General features: G+C 37.2%; 2 protein-coding genes across 2 annotated transcripts; both read left to right on the top strand.

The window, feature by feature from the left end:
- Positions 1–5160: 5160 nt before the first annotated feature.
- LOC103986816 (uncharacterized vacuolar membrane protein YML018C) lies at positions 5161–13436 on the top strand. The gene is made up of 8 exons (XM_009404922.3): positions 5161–5558; positions 7176–7577; positions 8374–8591; positions 8796–8866; positions 8964–9065; positions 10054–10171; positions 10247–10382; positions 13029–13436. The coding sequence occupies exons 1-8, from the start codon at positions 5475–5477 to the stop codon at positions 13089–13091; spliced, it is 1194 nt and encodes a 397-aa protein (XP_009403197.2). The 5' UTR covers positions 5161–5474; the 3' UTR covers positions 13092–13436.
- A 1060-nt stretch (positions 13437–14496) lies between these two features.
- Positions 14497–20489, top strand: LOC135640947 (pyrophosphate-energized vacuolar membrane proton pump-like). The gene is made up of 8 exons (XM_065155829.1): positions 14497–14798; positions 16840–17414; positions 17577–17956; positions 18029–18115; positions 18210–18540; positions 19181–19591; positions 19661–19720; positions 19972–20489. Exons 1-8 carry the CDS (start codon positions 14558–14560, stop codon positions 20176–20178), a joined length of 2292 nt encoding a protein of 763 aa, XP_065011901.1. The 5' UTR covers positions 14497–14557; the 3' UTR covers positions 20179–20489.
- The last annotated feature ends 962 nt before the right edge of the window (positions 20490–21451 follow it).

Raw genomic sequence — 21451 nt, 5'->3', positions numbered from 1 at the left:
TCGCTTCCATGATTTGATTAATTTTAAGTAGCTTATCTTTCCATTATTGTGAAATGCTTGTATATATCCTATAAGAATTTAGAAAATTTGAAATGCTAATTTTCAAGTGATGGTAAGACATTTAACAAGAAATGTGAAAATAAATAAATCAAGGTGACATCTAAACAAGGATCTAAGCTACGGCATGGGAATCAGGGTAGGAAAATAAGATGGATGGTTCTTCTCCTTGTTGAGTTCCAAACCCTCTATCCCGACTACTTGGCCTTTGTTGCATTCTCCAATGGCCAAAATACAATTGAAAAATCTACTAATTTGTTCTCTTTAGTCATGTTGTTGCTATCAGACTGATGTACTCCTTGTTGATTGTTTTATGTATAACAAATATATATGGGATAACATAACCAGTATTTTTTTCTTAAAATTCCTCAAATGGAAAAGAAAAAGGCAACAAATTTTGGATGAGTTTACCCTTTCTGAAGGGTAAACATCAAATTAGAACCAATCAAACAAGATATAGAAGGCCATTGGAGGAATGCATAAGTTCACTGGTTATGTTTATTGCTCATAGATATCCCCTTATAAAACTATATTTTCAGAAATATGTGCAAGCCAGTATAACCAATAATCCATCTAACAGCCATAAACTTCAAGTTCATAACAAAAGTCTATTGAAAAGATCACCTAAAAAAGATACTTAGCCCCATGTTATTTGGCTGCTCAAGGCAAGAAACGGATGTGATAATATTCGAATGGCTTTGATATCAAGACAAAATGGCCCAAACAGAATTAAGCAACCTTCTCACAGCACTTACAGTAAAACAAATACCTTTTTTTTCTTGCAAAGGGTAGTGACCAAGGTGGGCTTCGAGTCCAAGAATCTTGCGATATAATGTCAAAGTCTTTACTGATTAGGTAGTTGACACCTTCTATAGTAAAACAAACACTATCCATGACTAAAGGGAGAGAAAAAAAAAAAGATCTTAAATATCCACCATCACATATGACTGCTTATAGTTAGACATTCTCAAGTAGAAATCTTAGGTAGCCATAAAAAAATATGAACATCAAATGATCAGAGTAATGACACTGAAGTTTTCAAAGGTCCCATATTGGTAATCTTCATGCACCACCAAATATGAAAACAAGAAAGGGTTTCATCCATTTAGATGAAATATAACCAATTCATGCACAACAAAATCCTAGTTATTTTCCTCCTTTCAAAGTCCATCAAGACATACAAATATCATGAGGACAATTAAGAAGTTGGAATTATAAGCAGCAAAGAAAAGCATGATAGCATGTCACAAGCTAAGTAGCAGAACTCAGATTTATCATGAATGATGTTGCACAATGACAACTAGATGTATGATGAAGCTTAAATAACTACTAATCTGTGCAAAACCAACATGGCAATATCGTGAAGCAAGACAGAGATGAATTCCAGACCTCGTTATTAAGTAGATAACTCGTCGGAACACGGAGAGCCAGATGAACGACAAACAAATAACGAACGCATTGCAATCCACAGCAACGGATGATCGGACACACACATTCTGAATCCATCGAGAACAACCATGGTACTCGATTCAGAGCACCCAAAAACAGAACAAGAACAATGAGATCGATCATCGGACCAACAAAGAGGAAGGAACCAAAACATCAAATCCAAAACCCACCATCAGAGCTCGTTCTTGATACCAGACCCCGGAATTCAAGAGAACCCTCATCGAGTTACGAAACGAAGATGAGCGGAACAGGATACGAACAGACTCCAATCGATACAGTCGAAATGGAGTTCAGAAAATTACCGGGTAATGCGATCTGAAAGCGAGAAAACGTTCGATCTATGAAACAAAGGATCCATCACTAAAAGAAAGGAAGACGATCAAGAAAAGGAAGCTGGATTGGGCGATCGGAAACCTCTTTCTCCTTCTCGGAAGTAGAAGAGGGGCTTGGAACCCTAAATTATACCCGGGAAATGGCAATTCAAAGATTTCAGGTACGATGGGAGCGGCCATCCCGGTTAAGAAAGGTTTCGGATTGCCTGTTAGAATCAATCCGCATACAGGTTTTTCCTGTCACTTCGTCTTTTCCATCATCACTGTCTTAACTGGGTCCCACTCATAATGGTTTGTGTATCGATATCGAAACCCTGAACCCTGCCCTGCCTTATATAGGAAATCTTCCATTTTTACTTGAGTGTGTCCACCCATATGTGCTCGACCAAATAAATCGTAACCCCCATAATAACCAATAATTAGCACCAAAAAAAGAAATGTGAAATGACCAATCCACCCTTGAGAGGATGGCATTATCGTAATTCAGTGTGATCTGAAACGTGGTGTATAGCCATGGGCATATCTGTAAATTGAGAGGTAGCACAAGGAAATGCATTGTCATGGTAGATATATGCTTATATGAATTTTTGAGGTTTACATACACACATACTAATATCTCGAGAGGCGTATAATATATTAAGAAAAATAACGGAAAAAATTATAGAGGAGGAAGCTTAAATCAATGGGTTTTTTGTTTCTATGTAAATCTATATTTCTAATGATGTTTTTTAAGGTCATTAGAATAAAATAATCAAAAATAATAGTTAGTAAAAATGATTTATACTTAAGGTTATAGTTATGGTCGATTGTTTGTTATATGTCAATACTTTCACTAGTATTATTAACACGGTTATAATTTCACATTTCAAATAACTTTTGAATAAATATTTAAAAATATTTATATAAATGATTGTATAACTGCAATATGCCATTACTTGCGTAGCATTCATTAATTATTATAGTTAAAATACTAATAAAAATAATTATATTTATAGTTGTTGGATAATCAAAAGTTTTGATTATAATTATTTTAAGAAAATATAGTTATGAACTTTATAGTTATAATTATTTTAAATTCATAACTTTGTTGATAAAAAAAACTGTCATTTGTAATGGATTTTTTATAATAGTTATTTTGCTGACATGTTGTTCACACATGAAAAACATATCAAACTCATTTGGCCAATCGATAACCTTACATAATCGACACGATAAAACTATCAAGTCAATCGCTCATTGTCACCTCGGTATCACGCAAATTTTTCACATAATAATACCATTTAGTTTTACCTTATGAATACCATATGAAAAAGAGTTATATGTGATATCCAGTTCGACTTGAGCTGATAATAGTTACAGTTGAATCTTACACCCCCATTATTGTATGAGTTGCATAATATGCAAACGGAATAGTTACGTCCGAAGGCACTAAATACATTGGTCTAACTTATTTGATTGGTTACTTAACATATACATTGAATGAGCATTGTCGAAATTGCCTTCGACATAATTTTGTAGGATTAGAATAACTTTCGACTCCAATAACCAAAAAATCATCTTAACCGAACTAAACTTTTGGTCAATGCTCATGATCCTTACCCAACACAATTAAATGTTCCCTAACAGTTTGGTGGAATGAATGATCCCAAATTCTCCATCACCAACCATACCAATTCCATTATTCATGTGTCACTCTCCCTAAGCTGGCAAGTGTTGTGAAACCCCATCCAACTTTGCTGGTCCACATTCCCATTGCAAGCAATTGCGGTCACATCATTCTGTCATGAGAGCTCTATGATTCATGGATCAAGTATATTAATTTAAATTCTTATTTGGCATATATATTATGCCCATATTATCGTTTTACATCATCACGATTAACATATTTGTTTTCTAAGCCAGTTGATATGATCAAATAATTAATTTTATTTCATGAAGCGCATATCTATCTTCGAAATGTTCTTAGGACATTTATCATGCGAATTGGGGCCACCAGATGTTAGGATAGAGTTCTAGAAAGTTCCCACCGATACATAGCACCGATGGAAGCGATGAAGATTATGGCCACCTCGTCATCGCCCACCAACCGCACGATGGCTGATCCAACGGAGCACACCGCAGGCTCCTGCGACCTCGCATGCCAACCTCCTATGCTATTCTTTGTACAAACTTAGTTCACTATAACTTAACTTAGTCAATGGGTAATGTTGTGTGCTTGATTTGGTCAATACAAACTAACATAGAATTTGTTAGCATCATTTGATGTAATAAAATTTAATTTGAGTTAGTTCAATTTTTTTAGTATAATCATATTTAGAGGTAGGGATGTTATGATATTACTATGTTCCAATCTAAAATTTTAGCTTAGTAATGCAGCCAGATAAGTTAGTTCATAATAAAGAATCCTAAGAGAATATTTCACTTATGTTATATAATATTTTTGTTAGTCAATCCCACCATAAAAAACTCCTAAATTCATTATTACTTATTTGAAACTTTTGATTGACCTCATCCAACCTCGATCTTTATACGACTCAATTATTTCATATATATCAAAATGATATTTTTGGATCACCGATTTATATTTATTTATTTATTCTTGGCATTCACTATATTATCAACCTAACTTAAATTGAAGCATAAATACTTGAAAATTTAATTCACTACGTAGAATATATATAAAGCTCAATCAAACTAATTGATTATCTAAATCGATTAAAACTCGATTGAAATTATTTTTCATCTATAATCATTTAAGACCTAATTAATAGACATCCGATCCAATTTAAATGAGTCATATAGGTAATGGTACTCGAACGAACCCATTGCGCATTCTCCGTTGATTCACCAATGCTTCTCCACCTAACAAAGAAAGTGACACAACAACTAAGCATTCATTGGCGATGTGAGGATTGCTTATATAATTTTCCGAAAAATAAATACAATTAAAAGACATTAAATGGAGTTTCTATCGAGAATATGACGCAATAAATTGGTTAGATGCGTAATCGGATCGGATCTCGAGCCCGTTTCCGACCGACATGACTTGATTGGATCCGTTCGTGCGATCGGACCCGAGTTCGCGTTGACGCTTTCCCTCGAAGCCACAAGGAATTCGTCGCGAATCTTGATGAAACGAGGATTCCGTCAATTCGCGGTGGAAATTGCCTGCACGAATATCGAGGTGGGAGGTCCTCGTCGTCACGCAACTTTGGGAGCACTTCAAGTTGGGGAACGCTGACGTGGCGAAATATCATGCGTTCGCAGGAGGCCGCGGGAGCAAACGGAGTCGCTAAGATTGCCGCTTCGGTGTCTGAAACCGATGACATCGCGCCAGCGTTACTAAAGCTGGTAAATGCGCTTTCATTCTCTCTTCGTTGCCGACAGAAGCGAGGAGGAGCGGAAAGGAGAAAAGAAGGGAAGAGGCGAGAGTTATTCTTCCTCCTCTGCCTCCCAAGATCCAGATGGGGTGGGGGTGGCTCGGATATCGGGATCTCCACCAGGGTGAAAAGCGGTGGAGTAAACGGCGGCAGCCGGTGAGATCTTGACGCCGGCTTGTGGATTCGAGATCCGTCCCTTGGTGGAGTTTGGCGAGCTTATTTTCTTGCATCGAATAAGTTGGCGGAAGAGGAGGCCATGGCGAGCTGGAGGTACAAGGCCGGTTTGTTTCTCATCCTGGCGGTGGTCGTCATTTGGGTCACCTCCGCCGAAGTCACGCAGGTCTAACCTAAATCCCTGCCTTTCCGTTTCTTGGCTTTGTCTGTGGATAAGGACCACTGTTGTATCTTTCTTGTGAATTGCATTGCTATTGGTAAAGCTTTTGATGCTCGAGGATTGCTGTCTCTTGTCATTTATGCTTTTTCTGTGAATTTAATATTGAAGTTCTCTTTTGGTTCTGCTCTCTAATGTCGCGAGAGAACGTTTGAAACGGTCGCTCGAGCAAACAAATACTTTTTTAAGGAAAGGGGAAAAGCTTGGTGGGTGTTTCCGAAGACCAATTTTAGGGGTAAATTTGTATTTTTGATCATCTTTGGACTTCTATTGATGAACGCCAGGAACCATTTGTCCAATCAGAATTGTCTCGGCGGATGACTCACCACCATTTTTTTGCATCTTAGCAATGGAAGAAGGTCTAGCCAAGTCATTGGATATTTGACCGAGGAGATTAATCACTCAGTGCCTTGATTTATGGACCAGAAGCCAAAGCATTACGGATAACTCTTAATATAATCGCTCTTGATGCCTTTATTTTAAAGAACATTATGGGATAAATGGAAGTACTATGTAACAAAATAAAAGATGTAAACGACCTCGAAAACAATATGCTCATAAAGCGCAAAGAAAATTTTTCATTAGCATTCTGGGATGAGTTTTGGAGGCAGTTGCATATCTGTATGATTGTTTGACAGAAGACACCAATGCATTTATGGTAGTCCTAGCACATAAAACTCATCGTGTAGGAGAATTTCGAGCAAACAATTTGGAAGAAGACTGAATCGACTCTATGGGACCATAGTACTTTGGTCATGAGTATGACTGAATATTGAAATAGTAATTTAAGTCATATCTCTAATTCTTGGGATTAGGCAAGTTGAACCTACAGGATCCATTGTACCAATCGTATTCTACCAAGGGTTCAGGCACCATATACAAAGTGCACTTTGGAGGAAAGATTATCTTTGTTTCTCAGGAAAGAACTGCTAAGCACCTGTTCAAGTTAAGGAGATGTATTTGGCTCTAATGACAGCATCAGATTGATGTGCCTCAATCAACTAGACACAATCTTCTTAACTGTTACATTATTACTGCTAGCATCATCTAGTTTGGCTTACTAACTCCTGAACCTACTTTCAGGTAAATGGGACACCTACTGATTCATCAACTTTGTCGTTTGATCAGATATAGATAATACAGAATGTGTTTCCTTCATTTCCTTCTACTTATTTCCTTGCCGTCCTTTATCTGATTTGTTTATATTGTGTTGGAACACCAGATTTGATACTGTTAAGGTTTCCCATAATGAATTACTTTGTGGTCTTTTGATCATGACCTTGTTGAGTGATGAGAAACAATGATTTATTTAATTGAATGTAAACTTCATGTTAGAGAGTGAGACTTGGTACAACAGTTTGCTTCTTTATGAACTAGAAAACTAAGGTTCAAGTTTTGGAAACAATCTCTCCACTTAACTTATACCGTGTGCTAATAGTTTTGTATATTGTGAAGTTTTTGGTAGAACAAAATAAGTTTCTTCTTATATAAATTCAATAATGTTGTAAAAATATGCAGCCTGTTTTTTGTACTAATTCTTACATAATCTTTAACATTGTGATACAGGGTATATTTACAGACTACAAACAACCATTTGCTGTCACTTACTTGGGAGCCTCCCTTATGGTTGTTTACCTACCAGTAGCTTTCATCAAAGATTGGATATGTAATTTACTGAGAAAACATTCTTCTAGAAGTGGTAGAAGTACACAAATTGTCAGCAAACAATCATCTGGATCTCCTCTAAAGAATAGTGGGATTCAGAAGATGGTGGAAATGGAATCACAATCCCTTTTAACTAGAAAAGATAGCGAAGTTGACCTTTCTGCACAAGAAGAGGAACAATCATTCATTTCTGAGATCAGAGATGAAGTTGGTGCTGAAGTTCTGAAGGAAAGAAGATCATTCACTACTAAGGAGGTCATAATATATGGATTTTATCTTGCCCCTATTTGGTTCGTGACAGAGGTGAGGGTTGACTTTTATTGCTGTGTATTCTGACCATGTTACATTCTTCTCCTTATGATGCATAAATTGAGACAAAAAGTTTATCATTGCTTGTTTTAGTTTAGAGTTCTTAAGATATAATAGCCCTTGTATGTAACTATTGTAAATTTATCTTTCAAAAGGTTTTGTAACACATACTGGCCCCCAAATTCTAACATCTTCATACAATTCTGATTGTTTTTCTTTTGTGTTCATTATTCTGATAGTAGTTTTAACAAAGCTCATGCTAGTTGCTACTTTATGCTTTCTAATTCTTTTGTAATGTAGGTGTAAATTTCGCAAATTGATGTCAACGAAGTACTTTCATTTTTTTCCCTTTTTTTAGATGTCATCTCTATTTAAGATGTTACACGCAAAGAGCCTTGAGTCAAAGTGATAGACGAAGTCTCAGAAGTTCTTTTCTTTCGGGTGATGTTGTCTATCTAAATGGCTGTATATGCATTTCTTCAGGATTTCAGTAGAAATTTATTACAATATTAGACTTTTTGGATGGCACACGCACAGATTCTTGTAAGTGGTAAAATGGAAATGCTTTTAGATAACCCTATGAAATGTCCTTCACCCCTATAAGAACTGAGGAATGTTCAAGCTAATCCTAAACAAAGTTAATTCTTCGAATGTTTTTGTTTGTATACAGCTTATACACTATTTAGGGGTGTTATGCTCAATAAAGAAAAAAGAAAACTGTGCTCTAATATAAAGCTACATTTTTTAATTATGTAAGGGTACTAATATTTCTTTTGATGGATGGATATAGTATTTATCAAATGCAGCACTTGCAAGAACCAGTGTGGCAAGTACCACTGTGTTATCTTCAACTTCAGGGCTCTTTACTCTTTTTGTTGGAGTACTTCTGCGGCAAGACTCCTTAAACATGGCCAAAGTGGTTGCTGTTTTCGTTAGCATGGCTGGCGTTGTGATGACTACTCTTGGCAAGACTTGGGCAGCAGATGAGTCACAAATGAGCACCGCTAGGTACATTTTGTGTGTCGGTTGTTCTCTTTTGTGGTTGACTCGGGATATTCATATTTCTTTCTATGCATTTTTCAAGTTTTATTTCAGAACTTTAAACTTGATTTTAGGAAGAATTTCTTATAACTCGTCTTCCTTTCTTTATCATATATCTCATCAGTGATTGATAGCCTTTATTTCTGAAAATCAGAGTTCTACTCTTTGCAGTAATGGGAAGCGATCACTTGCAGGGGATCTATTCGGTCTTCTTTCAGCGATGACATATGGTCTCTTTACTGGTATAGTAGGATCTGTATGTTCTTGCATTTTTGGTGTAAGCCCCAATTGGTTATGGATCACCAGACTCACACGAAATACCAAACATGAACAATGCAGTGCTTCTCAAAAAGTTTGCAGGAGAGGAAGGGGAAGGAGTTGATGTTCAAAAGCTGTTTGGATATGTTGGACTGTTTACACTTGTAGCTTTGTGGTGGCTTGGTAAAGACATTACTATGCTCTCTTACTAGATTAGAATGTCTGATATGTATAACAGGCTATAAGAATAAGAACTTATTATCAGTTATTTTGTCAAAACAATCCAACTCCTTTGGCCGCTCTAACAAATATTTTGAGTTGTAACTACAATTTTCATGCTTGTGATTTAGTGACAATTTAATTATATTCAATAGACACTATTTACTGATGATGAACAAGCAGACAGCATTTTATGAGTCTGTCAGAAGGAGTTGACTATTATAGAGATGCTTCTCAGATCATTTGTTGTTTGCTTCCCTTGATAAAAGCTTATTGACTCAAGAATAAAATACGATGCATTTAACACAAAATTGTAAAGAAAAAAAGCCTGACAGTTCTTTGAAAGACCTGTAGCTACCCTCTGCAAAATTTGCTAATATTATGAGAATTTGCACATATTCTGTGTGATACTATGACACTTGGCATAGTTCTGACTTCTGACAATAGAACTTAACCAAGATCAACATGGGAACATTTATAGTAAATTTTAGAGGATGAAACAAAGCATAAATGTGTTATTGAGTCAACTATCTGCTCTAAGAGACTTGAGGCTGTTTTGTTCTCAATCACACTCAATGCTGTTGGTAATTAATGGTGTTACAGTGTTTGGAGAGTCTATATTGTCCTGAATTGCACCTGCCCTGTTTTTGGTCATGAAGAAATGCTTTCTTTCTACCTAGATTTAAATGAGCAGCTTGCAATACCTTGCATTATGCACATTTCTGTGGGCACTTCATTGTTTCCTTTAGAACCTAGGTTCATGTTGCCATTTATGTGCCACCTTTGAAATTGTTGATAAGACAGTCGATGCATCTCCTACTTATATTACCTTATCAGTGTTTTTTATTCTGAAAAGTGTTTATTCTTAATAATGATGATTTGAGAATTTTTGTTTATCTGCTAACTTGCTACTTAACTTTTTCGGACATATGTTGCTGTTCTGTCTTTGCAGTGTGGCCGTTGACTGCATTAGGGATCGAACCCAAGTTTACGATACCTCACTCTGCTAAAATGGAAGAAGTAGTGCTTGCTAATGGCTTTGTAGGAAGTGTACTCTCGGACTACTTCTGGTACATGTCCGACATAGTCGTAATGAAATTAGAATCATTGGACTTGTATTTGATTTAGAATATTATCTGCAACAGGGCATTGTGTGTTGTTTGGACCACACCTTTGGTAGCGACCTTAGGCATGTCGCTTACAATACCACTCGCCATGGTAGCTGATATGGTCATTCATGGTCGACACTATTCAGCAGTCTATATCCTTGGCTCAGCTCAGGTAATCTACCAAATGGCAGTTATTTTCTCATGATTGTCTCCGTTCTTGATAATTAAGCATGCATCTTTTATGCTTCTCTATAACTGATTTTTATGGGAAAAAGGTAATCTTGCTCTAAGCTCACAGTATTGTGGTGCACTGAAATTCCATTTAATGGGAAATCATATGACTTACCAAGGTTCCTTGTCCAAAGAAACATGTCTAATATTACTTGCTATAGTTGGCATTTATGGTTTTCAACTGAAATTCCATCCAAGGGAAGGTCAGGAATTTACTACTGTCAAAATAACAGAGCAAAGTTAATCCAATGGTTTGACAACTAATCATTTGCTACTTCAAAAGAATAAATTAAGTTCTACACACATAAGCCAAGGGAATCAATAAGAGCTAGCAACAATTTGAAAGAGACCTTTTTGGGGAAAGAAGTACATCTTCTATAAAGACCATTGCAAAACCATGGATAATTGTGGACCCCTCTCTTTAATCTTATCATTTTCCTTTTTTTTTTGCCCTTCACAGTTGACGGTATGTAACAAACATCTTGTTTGATGGCCACCCATGGCTTACCTCTTTATATAAAGAAGATATAATTCATCTCTATTTCAATGTGGGAAGTTAAACGCTCTTTTGGTGGGATCATCGTTATCCAAACAAGTGCTGTATCCTTGTTTCAAATTCAGCAGTGTGAAGACATTGAAAAAACATTCTAGAACCTAGTGTCTCACTGTCTTGGGCTAACATTGACAAATAATATGGACCTTTTCTATCTCTCTTGCAACGTCCTCTTCTCATAGGATTTTGGTACGCTACAATTCTGTGTCTCACTTCACAGACCTCTATCTGCTCTTTACAGCTATTCTAGTTCAAAATCTGTCGTAAACAGGTCCTTACTGCTATGAAAAAACTAGCCGGTGCCAGCCACTTGTCCAAATGTGTTTGATCCAATTTTCAAAAATCATCTGAACTTTACCTATATGGGTCATTCATCATGACGATTCTGTGAAGCAAGATACTATTCACTGCCATCATTTCATATTGTTCCAACAGTTCAATTCATAGGGTTGTCTGAAATTCTTTTATTCTTATTATTTAGTAATTTGGCCAACCTCGGTCATAAGCTAAAATTGTTCTGTTTAATTTCTCCACCTTGGGTCTTTCCACTAAGATGTGTTATTGTAACATCCTATTTAGATTTTTTATCCAAGGATTCTCCAGAGCACGTCCACTTGATTCCTATCCTTGATGGGTGCTATTGTTTTAATATCAGAGACTGAAAATTTCATGAACCAATAGACTCTATCCTACTCACATAAGTGCAACACCATAAGGAGAATAGAGAAAATAATCAAGGACTATAATGATGGTAGGCATAAAAGTTGTTGCTTTTCAGTGGCATATGCCCTTGAAGGAATCACATTGGAAACTGTCAAATAAAAAAAATGATTTATCTGAGCTTAAATTAATAAATATGTATCCTTATATCTAAATTCAGGCTTTCACAAGCATGAAAGAATTGTCATAACTGTTACCAATTTGAAGAGATTTTACTCAGTTCATAGGGGGCATCGTATATCCTGCACAAGCCTGATAGAAAACTAGAAAGAGCCCAACAAGTCTCTTTGTTCTTTTCTCTCCCTACTCTTCATACAACCAACAAAGATCTGTTATTGGATATTCACCCATGGTTACTCTCCTTTTGTATATAATGGTGTGCTGATCAACTGAAGGCCTACAACTTTCTTTGACTTAGAATGGTCCATGATCCAAACAAAAAACAAGATCTTTTGCTTGTGCAATAGGAAAGCACCTGTAGGAAGCATCACCCTAAGGACGAAACTGTCATGGAAAGGATGTATGCCTTTGTACATGATGATAACATAATCATGTAACACAGTGGAATAACTTAAACCCCTTGTGCATATATTTGAACTTGGGTTTTACTCAAGACCATCATATAGATACTCAAATGATAAGCCAATTTATTCCCAAGAGAACCTTGAGCTGGAGGACAGGGTTTTGATTCTGAGTGGAGCCTTTAATGCAAGTGATGATGGGTTTCACCACTCTCATGTAACACAGTAGAATAATGGGAATCCATTGTGCATATATTTATTTGATCCTAGCATTTACCCATGCCAGTGCACATAAATATTTCAATGATGAACCAGTTTATTCTCAAGCGATACCTGAGCTGGAGAACAGGGTTTCGACTCTCTGAGTGGAGCCTTTAGTGCAAGTGATTATGGGTTTACCACTCTCAAGCAAACCCTAAGCCTTTCTATGCACAGGAGCACAACCAAGACCCCTATATAGAATTGTGGGTATTTATTCCATCGAAAATTACCCTAGTTTGGCATGTTCAACTTGGATGGGCAGCCACAAATCTTGATGATATCTAATAGAACTTCATAGCTTTTGACATTGTATTTACCAAATATATGAGACTTGGGAACCAAGTAATACCATTTTATTAGTACCTTATTGGTGTATTCCATGCATGGCCATACTATGATTCCTAATGAGAAAAAGAAAAGCTATATCCATGTTGTATTTCAAAAGTAAGCTTACGTTAAGGATGTACAAATTTCATCTTCAAGCAAATGCGGTCTTAACCTGATTTTCTTTTTGGTCCTATTATACTTGCAGGTATTTGCTGGGTTTGTAATAGCTACTTTATCAGATCGATTATCCCGATTTTTGGGTTTCTAGCATCCTCAAACGTATCGCAACACCATGATTCTTTACTCGAGAACTCTTTATGTTCGTATTGGAAATTGAAGTGATCCCAGACTACCCTCACAAATATGTCGAGCATCACACAAGAATATCTAACTATTGTATGATTGAATTTGTTGGTATAGGTAGGATTAATTGCTGCCATTTCTTTATATTCACATCTATCGTTAACTATTTTGCCAAGTGTATATAGATTTTCAGCTACCATCTTCATCCTGCAATTATTAGAAAGTGTTGTGTTCGCAACAACAGTCGGTAAATGATTGATTCGACTCTCAGGAATTTTAAATTACCAGCATGTGTCACATTTACATGTCATGTTGCTCTTTCAGCAGGTTTTCTATTGCTTTAATGCTATTTATTTGCTTTAATGTATATAAATCTGATTTATTGTATGAAGCAATAGACTTAACTTTGTTTTGCCTACAAGTTGGTGAATCATTAGCCATGCTTTCGATCAATGGTAGAGTCCAAAGGTACCCAATTTCTTAATTGTTGAGCTGCTTTGTATGAAGCTATTGGCTTGCAACTAATGGCTGCCTTTCTAGAGTGAATACTTACAGTTGGTGGATCAAGCAGGTTGGATGAGCATGAATGCGAAGAGAAACTCACTATATCTGCATTTTCGAGAAATTGTCGTATAATTTAAGCTAGGAAATATCTAACTATGCAAGAGAAACAAAAGTGCACAAAGATGCATGTTCTTATCAGTCTACGCTCGATCCATTTGACTACGTACAATATTGGATGGTATTCTGATCTGAGTTGAGAATCGTGCTTCCTTTGTGATTGATGATCTTGATCACCTGAAGGTGATGGCTGAGCGATGTGCAGTGTCGCACGCGGGAGCCTTCGACTTACAGGACTCTCCCCACTCGTGCTCACTCTCTAGATGGATAAGAGGAGATATGTATCAACACCGCACGAAGGACAGAATCAAACCAAACATAGGTAAGCCATTAGAATCAATTCAGGATACCTCCAAGAGAGTACAATGTGGGGCCTAATCTGTCAGTAATGGATCAGCTTCACGGAATGCAATTCGACACAAGCCTAATAATGGTGTCACTTACGGTGTATTCAATATTTTTAATAAATATTATTAATATTATTTAAAAATAATAATAATATAAATTAGTCAAATAAAAATATTATAATAATTAAAATTAATAAAAATTAAAATTTAAAAAAATATTTAATATATCATTAATATATTTCGAAACATTTCATACGTTATCGATATACTTCAACTAAATATATTTTTAATAAAATTATATTTATAATTATGTATTTGATATTTTGAAAAAAAATTTAAAAAAAATATTTTAAAATTTAAAAGTATTGTTTGAAAAAAAAAACTTAAAAAAGATAAATCGAGGAGGCTACTAAGCCCTCGACACTCTCGCTCCGCCTTCGCCACAGTCGTCGGATCACCGACAATGGGAGCGGCGGCGATATTGTCGGGCCTCCTTACTGAGATCCTGATCCCGGCGGCAGCCGTCGTCGGGATCGCCTTCGCGTTGGTGCAATGGCTGCTGGTCTCCAAGGTGAAGCTTTCTCCGGAGGACTCGGCCAACAGCAAGGATGGGGTCTCGGACTACCTCATCGAGGAGGAGGAAGGGCTCAATGACCACAACGTCGTCGTGAAGTGCGCCGAGATCCAGAGCGCCATCTCTGAAGGTGATAGATTTAGTGTTTGTGGGTTCTTGTTAGTTATTTGGTTTTAGTTTTGCGGACACTCGAAGGGTTTTAATGATCTTTGTCTCAGTTCTTGGGGGGAAGAAGAAGATCTTTTGTGGTTTTACGATTTTGTTTTAGCTTAAGTCGTATTTCTATGAATAATGGAGCTAATGGAAATGGTAGGTCATGATTTCTTTTAATTGATGTTTTCCTTGATTTGATGTTTTCTTTTTTTTCTCTTTTGGCTAATATTTTTTGTAGTCATTATATTTTGGTTGGATAAAAAAGAATTTTTGAGAACACATATTGGTTCGTGCTTTTCTAGTGCCCTAACGTTTTCTTCTTCTTGATTTTTCTGAAAGATTGGTTAAATTCTGAAGTTAAAAACCTTTTTTTTACTCGTATTCGAGGATATTTGTTGCTGTAGGTTGAAGTAATTTGGGGAGTAACTTCAATTTTGTTTTCTCCTAGAAATGTGTTATCATACTTATAAATGTGCGGTTAATCAATCTTGGATAATCTTTCTTTGTTGGTCCTCTTAATGTTTTTTTGTCTTCTGGAATGATTATTTTGAGCTGTTTTAGAATTGTGACAATGGTTTTAGTTTATTTGCTTCTTGCTTGTTACGCTAAGGCTATGCAAGATTAAGATGTGAAGATTCAGTTGTTTGTTTCGTCTAATCTTATATGACCTAAACCATCAAGAAGTGGTCTTTAAGTAATATGATATTTATTGAACGAAAGCATTGGAGGAAATAAAAAAAAGAATATGTCAGATGAAATTTCATGATCTTAAATTCAGATCTGGTGGTATTTTAGTGTAATTTAGATTTGGTGCTATTTTAGTGTTCTGTACCTACAGCAGCTCTAAACTCCATGATCATAAATTGACATTACAACAGAGGACAACCACAAACTCATCATGGAATTTAATCCGATTTTCTCATGGAAAGAGACTTCCTTTTCCCCTTTTTCTCCAAGTGACTAAACTTGTCTGATTTAAGTGTCACTTAAATCTTCAGATATTGCATGCAAGTCGTCTTTATCGTTGAATGTGTTGCTTCCATCTGTGGGTCTATTCCTGACAATCTCAAATTAATATTACAAAGGAAATTGCTTAGTTATAGAATTGTAATCTGGCATATTGGATCAAATTTGTCTGATCAAAAGGTCTGATTGTATTCTTTTTGTGCAATATGTAATTATTAGCAAGGTCCGCCATACCGTACCATACCGGAGTTTCGACCCGGGCTCGGTACGGTACGGGTGTACCGACCGGTATACCGAGGTGTACCGAGCGGTACACCTGATTTTATCGATTTATCCCTTCAAAATATCTGAAAATTAGAAAAAAAAGGTTAGGATAGTGTTGTCAAGTTACAAATACATACTTCTTGATTAGTAAACGAATACATACCTCTTGATTAGAAAAGTTAGGATAGTCTTAATTACTCTTTAATTAAAAAAAACGAATACATATCTCTTGATTAGAAAGTTCTTCCTCTCAATCTTCCCAAATTAGCCTCGATTGAATTCACAAATCGTTGTTTTATAGAGTTTAGGAGAGAAAAAGAAAGTTTGAGAGAGAGTTTAAGAGAGTATAATGAAATAGAGGAGAGAAGAATGGTTTAAATAGGAGGAGAAAAAGCTCCAACGGTCAAATTGACCGTTGGAACACTGTAGCACTGCTACTGTGTGGTAACAGCCGATTTTGACCGTTACCGAGTGGTGTCGGACGGTAACGGTCGAAATCGACCGTTACCGAGTGGTGCCGGGCAATAACGGTCGAAATTTCGACCGTTACCGCCCGATTTTGCCTCGTATCGCCCGGTAGCGGGCGGTCCGTGTACCGGTAACCTGCCGGACCGGTATGTACCGCCCGGTACGGGTGGTACGCTACGGTACGACAGACCTTGATTATTAGTATCACTTAGTACAGGCAAACCCTTAGTTATCAGTCATATAGTGACAATTTTTCTGACTCCAGTTGAGTTGTCGATTATTTCTTTATGCATCTGAATGTTTGCTATGCATGTGAGCAGGAGCAACTTCATTCCTTTTCACCGAATACCAATATGTTGGAATCTTCATGGTTGCTTTTGCGGTCCTGATTTTCCTATTTCTTGGTTCTGTGGAAGGCTTTAGCACAAAAGCTCAACCATGTACCTATAGCAAGGATAAGTATTGCAAACCAGCACTTGCAAACGCTGGCTTCAGTACAATCTCCTTCTTGCTTGGTGCAACAACGTCCCTGGTTTCTGGTTTTCTTGGGATGAAAATTGCAACCTATGCTAATGCAAGAACAACTCTAGAAGCTAGGAAGGGTGTTGGAAAAGCTTTCATCACCGCTTTCCGGTCTGGTGCAGTCATGGGCTTCTTGCTTGCTGCAAATGGCTTGTTGGTCCTCTATATTGCCATCAACTTATTCAAATTGTACTATGGTGATGACTGGGAAGGCCTTTTTGAGTCAATTACTGGTTATGGTCTTGGTGGGTCTTCCATGGCTCTTTTCGGTAGAGTAGGGGGTGGTATCTACACAAAAGCTGCTGATGTTGGTGCTGATCTTGTTGGTAAGGTTGAAAGGAACATTCCTGAAGATGACCCTAGAAACCCAGCTGTAAGTTCTTCTGGTTCTATATGTCATGTTTCTTTCCCATGTTTTCTTCCTTATGCTTTATCTACCGAAAGTTCCAGATAAATTTATCCAGTTCATACTAGCATTCTAGTCGGTGATTTATTTTCTTTTATTCCTATTTTTAATTTTGTATGTATAATACAGGTGATTGCTGACAATGTTGGAGACAATGTTGGAGATATTGCTGGGATGGGATCTGATCTTTTTGGTTCTTATGCTGAATCATCATGTGCTGCACTTGTTGTTGCCTCCATTTCTTCGTTTGGAGTCAACCATGATTTCACTGCCATGTGCTACCCTTTGCTTATTAGCTCCATGGGAATCATAGTTTGTTTGATAACTACTCTCTTTGCAACCGATTTTTTTGAGATAAAGGCTGTAAAAGAAATCGAACCTGCTTTAAAATGGCAGCTCATAATCTCTACTGCACTTATGACTGTTGGTATTGCAATCATCAGTTGGATAGCTCTCCCGTCAACTTTTACAATTTTCAGTTTTGGTGACCAGAAGCAGGTAAAAAATTGGTAAGTACTATGCTCCTTATGTTTCTTAAAATGGTAAGTTTTAAAGAGAAACTAATTGTTAGAGATGGACAGGGAATTGTTCTTCTGTGTTGCAATTGGATTATGGGCTGGCCTGGTCATTGGATTTGTCACCGAATACTATACGAGTAATGCATATAGGTAAAAAAAATTGGTTCTTCTAGTCTTCCAAACATGGGCTACCATGATTTTGTAATTCATTGATAGTGCCGTATGTTAACTTCTCATTTTACAGTCCTGTCCAAGATGTTGCTGATTCCTGCCGAACTGGAGCTGCCACTAATGTCATTTTTGGGCTGGCTTTAGAAAACAAGTCTGTCATTATCCCCATTTTTGCCATTGCCATCAGCATATTTGTTAGCTTTAGTCTTGCTGCCATGTATGGTATTGCTGTTGCTGCTTTAGGCATGCTGAGCACTATAGCAACTGGCCTGGCCATCGACGCCTATGGACCAATCAGTGACAATGCTGGAGGCATTGCTGAGATGGCTGGAATGAGCCATAGAATTCGGGAGAGAACAGATGCACTCGATGCTGCAGGCAACACCACTGCAGCCATAGGAAAGGTATGTGCAAAATGTTTTCTGCAATCTATTAACAATAACGGGTCTGCTCGAAGGTTCGCAAGGAAACTTGCTCTGAGCTTGGCAAGTAAGTTGATCATGCCTTCTTGCCTTTGGCAGCTATTTTGCATTTTAGATAGGTGGATGCAGATTCTTTCACTACTTCATTTGATTAAAAAATTTGTTTGCAACTGCACTTGCAGATAACCATGTCATAGAACTGTTACTGTAATAGTGACTTCTAAGTTTGTGAAGCTGCTCTCCACAATCAGATTTCTAGTATTCATTTATCAGTTTTTTTTTCTTCTTTTACATACAAGCTACTTGGGGAAATATTTTGAAAAAAGGCTATTTCTATAACCTCTTAGAGAAAGAAGGCTATTTGAGGAAAACATCTCTTTGAAAGCAGTCATCATATTTCTGACCAAAATTTGTGCTTATACTACGTTCTCGATTGCATCAATTAATTGCCTATGACAAAATTTTGTATTACACCTCCGAGTGTTTTGACTCTACAATTTGTGTCAACTTCATTACCAGCTATGAATATTGCACTAAGATTGTCACAAGGTTCTTTACATTTGAACTTATCTTGAGGTCCTAGGTTCCGAAAATGGTTCTTATTTTAATTGCCTTTCCCCAGGGCTTTGCTATTGGTTCGGCTGCCTTGGTGTCCCTTGCACTCTTTGGTGCCTTTGTGAGTCGGGCGGCCATCTCCACCGTTGATGTTCTGACTCCAAAGGTGTTCATCGGGTTAATTGTTGGTGCCATGCTTCCTTACTGGTTCTCGGCCATGACCATGAAGAGTGTCGGCAGTGCTGCTCTGAAGATGGTGGAGGAGGTCCGCAGGCAGTTCAACACTATACCGGGGCTTATGGATGGTAGCACTAGACCTGATTATGCGACCTGTGTAAAGATCTCCACAGATGCCTCAATCAAGGAAATGATTCCTCCTGGTGCTCTGGTGATGCTTACACCACTTATTGTTGGAACCTTCTTTGGTGTGGAAACCCTATCTGGGGTTCTTGCTGGGTCACTCGTTTCTGGGGTGCAGGTATGCAGAAATAATCTAACGATTAGTCGGCATTTGTTGTGTTAGTAATGCTGGTTTGTTATGCCACAGATTGCTATCTCTGCATCTAACACTGGTGGTGCATGGGACAATGCAAAGAAGTATATCGAGGTAAGACTACCTTTTCTACTCATGTTCTTTTACATATTAGCCTAAACGTTTACCTTTGATTGCACTTTGAGCTTTGACCCAGTAATTATTACAATAAAAAAGGTAGTTGCTCTAATGAGACTAGATGTGGTTATTTTGAATGTGTTTATTTTCCTGCCAGAGTATGTCTTAATTGCTCATATCTTTCACATCAGAGTCTCTAATTAATTGAGGCAATAATGTAATTTGCTATTCTCATTTGATGTTGTTAGGCTGGGGCATCAGAGCATGCAAGGAGTCTTGGCCCTAAAGGATCTGATCCCCACAAGGCTGCTGTTATTGGTGACACCATTGGGGACCCTCTCAAGGATACATCTGGGCCATCACTTAACATTCTCATCAAGCTAATGGCAGTGGAGTCTCTTGTGTTTGCACCATTCTTTGCTACTCATGGTGGTCTCCTGTTCAAGATCTTCTAACATGGAGGAGAATGGGAGAACTTGATGATGCTTGTACTTTAAGAGTACTTAGATTTTAATCCACCTCAATGTTTGATTAGTAATTGCACCTGTTATTTGTCATTTTTATCTTTTGCTGTCAGAGTTATGTTTATCATCATTGGTTGATGCTGTATCACTAGATTAGGTCAGTGGTCACTGTAAAAATTCCATGTTGGCAAGGGAACAAACAAAATTTCCTTATGGATGATGATGGTAATCATGATGATCATTGTGGTCTAGTGGACAGTAAACATTCTTGAGAGAATGAGATCAAACATGTGTTTGGTGCCTCTCTTGCATGACTTACAGAATTGTGTATTGAATCTACATTTGGGTACTGTTATTGGAAAAAAAAAAATAGCCTAGAGATGAATCTGTTTGTAGAATTCACCTAAAACTTGCAAAGCCAGTGCTTGCTCCATATGGCATTTGGAGTGTTCTTGTCTGACCGATTCACAGGGTAATGAGATGAGTTATTTCATCCTGAATGCCGTGGAAAAATGGAAAGTGGACAGAAGGAAGAAAATGTTGAATGATGCAATGAAAGAGAACCCAATTGCCAAAAAGGGGGAAAACAAAGGTCAGAGGCATCACACCTGAATCTTTTCTTATCTCAGTAGGGATGGCAATCAAAATTTGCCTTCACCAATTAACCTCATCTGCAAATGTCAAATTAATCATGGAAAACAAAAGAAAAGAGACACAATTCAAGCCATGAGTGAGGGAGATTCATAACTTTTTGACCATAAACTGGTAGAGCCACTAATCTGTAAGGATCTGCTAGGAAAAAAGAATCAGCACCTGAACTCTAATGTAAAAGTGACAGAATATTCTTCTGAATCAGGTTAACTAGGTTAATTAGCATAGCCAGAACAAATTCCAAGTACATTGTGATTGCTACAAGGCTTACCTTTGTTAACAAACAACACCACTGATAAGACACTGCTACTGTAATTACATTACTAAAGGAAACAATACCAGCTACATTAACACATCAAGCAACTAAGAAGGAATTCTTGCTTATCCAACCCTTGTTAGGTTTGTTGTCACTGTAAGGACACACCTTCAAAATAATTGGATCAACACCAAAAACAATGAAGTGAAGTGAAAAACAATGCATGTGAGTACTGTCTAAAATACTTGAGAAGTTGAAAAGTATGCTCTCATGCACCATGTTAAACAAAAAAAAGTAAGTACAAAGCACACAACCAATGTTGATTGGATTAATTAGATCGACCGATGAACTTCTGTG

The sequence above is a fragment of the Musa acuminata genome, chromosome BXJ3-6 (assembly GCF_036884655.1).
Source record: "Musa acuminata AAA Group cultivar baxijiao chromosome BXJ3-6, Cavendish_Baxijiao_AAA, whole genome shotgun sequence".
Taxonomy (NCBI): Eukaryota; Viridiplantae; Streptophyta; class Magnoliopsida; order Zingiberales; family Musaceae; genus Musa; species Musa acuminata.
Note: the sequence above shows the minus strand (reverse complement) of the source record. Positions and strands in the feature narration are given on the sequence as shown.

What these genes read in the sequence shown, in the direction of transcription:
- LOC135640947 (XM_065155829.1), top strand. Translation starts at nt 14,558, where the DNA reads ATGGGAGCGGCGGCGATATTGTCGGGCCTCCTTACTGAGATCCTGATC. An exon ending in TATACGAGTAATGCATATAG is followed by an intron (nt 18,116 to 18,209) that starts GTAAAAAAAATT and finishes CTCATTTTACAG; the next exon opens with TCCTGTCCAAGATGTTGCTG. An exon ending in CACTCGTTTCTGGGGTGCAG is followed by an intron (nt 19,592 to 19,660) that starts GTATGCAGAAAT and finishes GTTATGCCACAG; the next exon opens with ATTGCTATCTCTGCATCTAA.
- LOC103986816 (XM_009404922.3), top strand. Translation starts at nt 5,475, where the DNA reads ATGGCGAGCTGGAGGTACAAGGCCGGTTTGTTTCTCATCCTGGCGGTG. An exon ending in CTATTTGGTTCGTGACAGAG is followed by an intron (nt 7,578 to 8,373) that starts GTGAGGGTTGAC and finishes GGATGGATATAG; the next exon opens with TATTTATCAAATGCAGCACT. An exon ending in TGTAGCTTTGTGGTGGCTTG is followed by an intron (nt 9,066 to 10,053) that starts GTAAAGACATTA and finishes CTGTCTTTGCAG; the next exon opens with TGTGGCCGTTGACTGCATTA.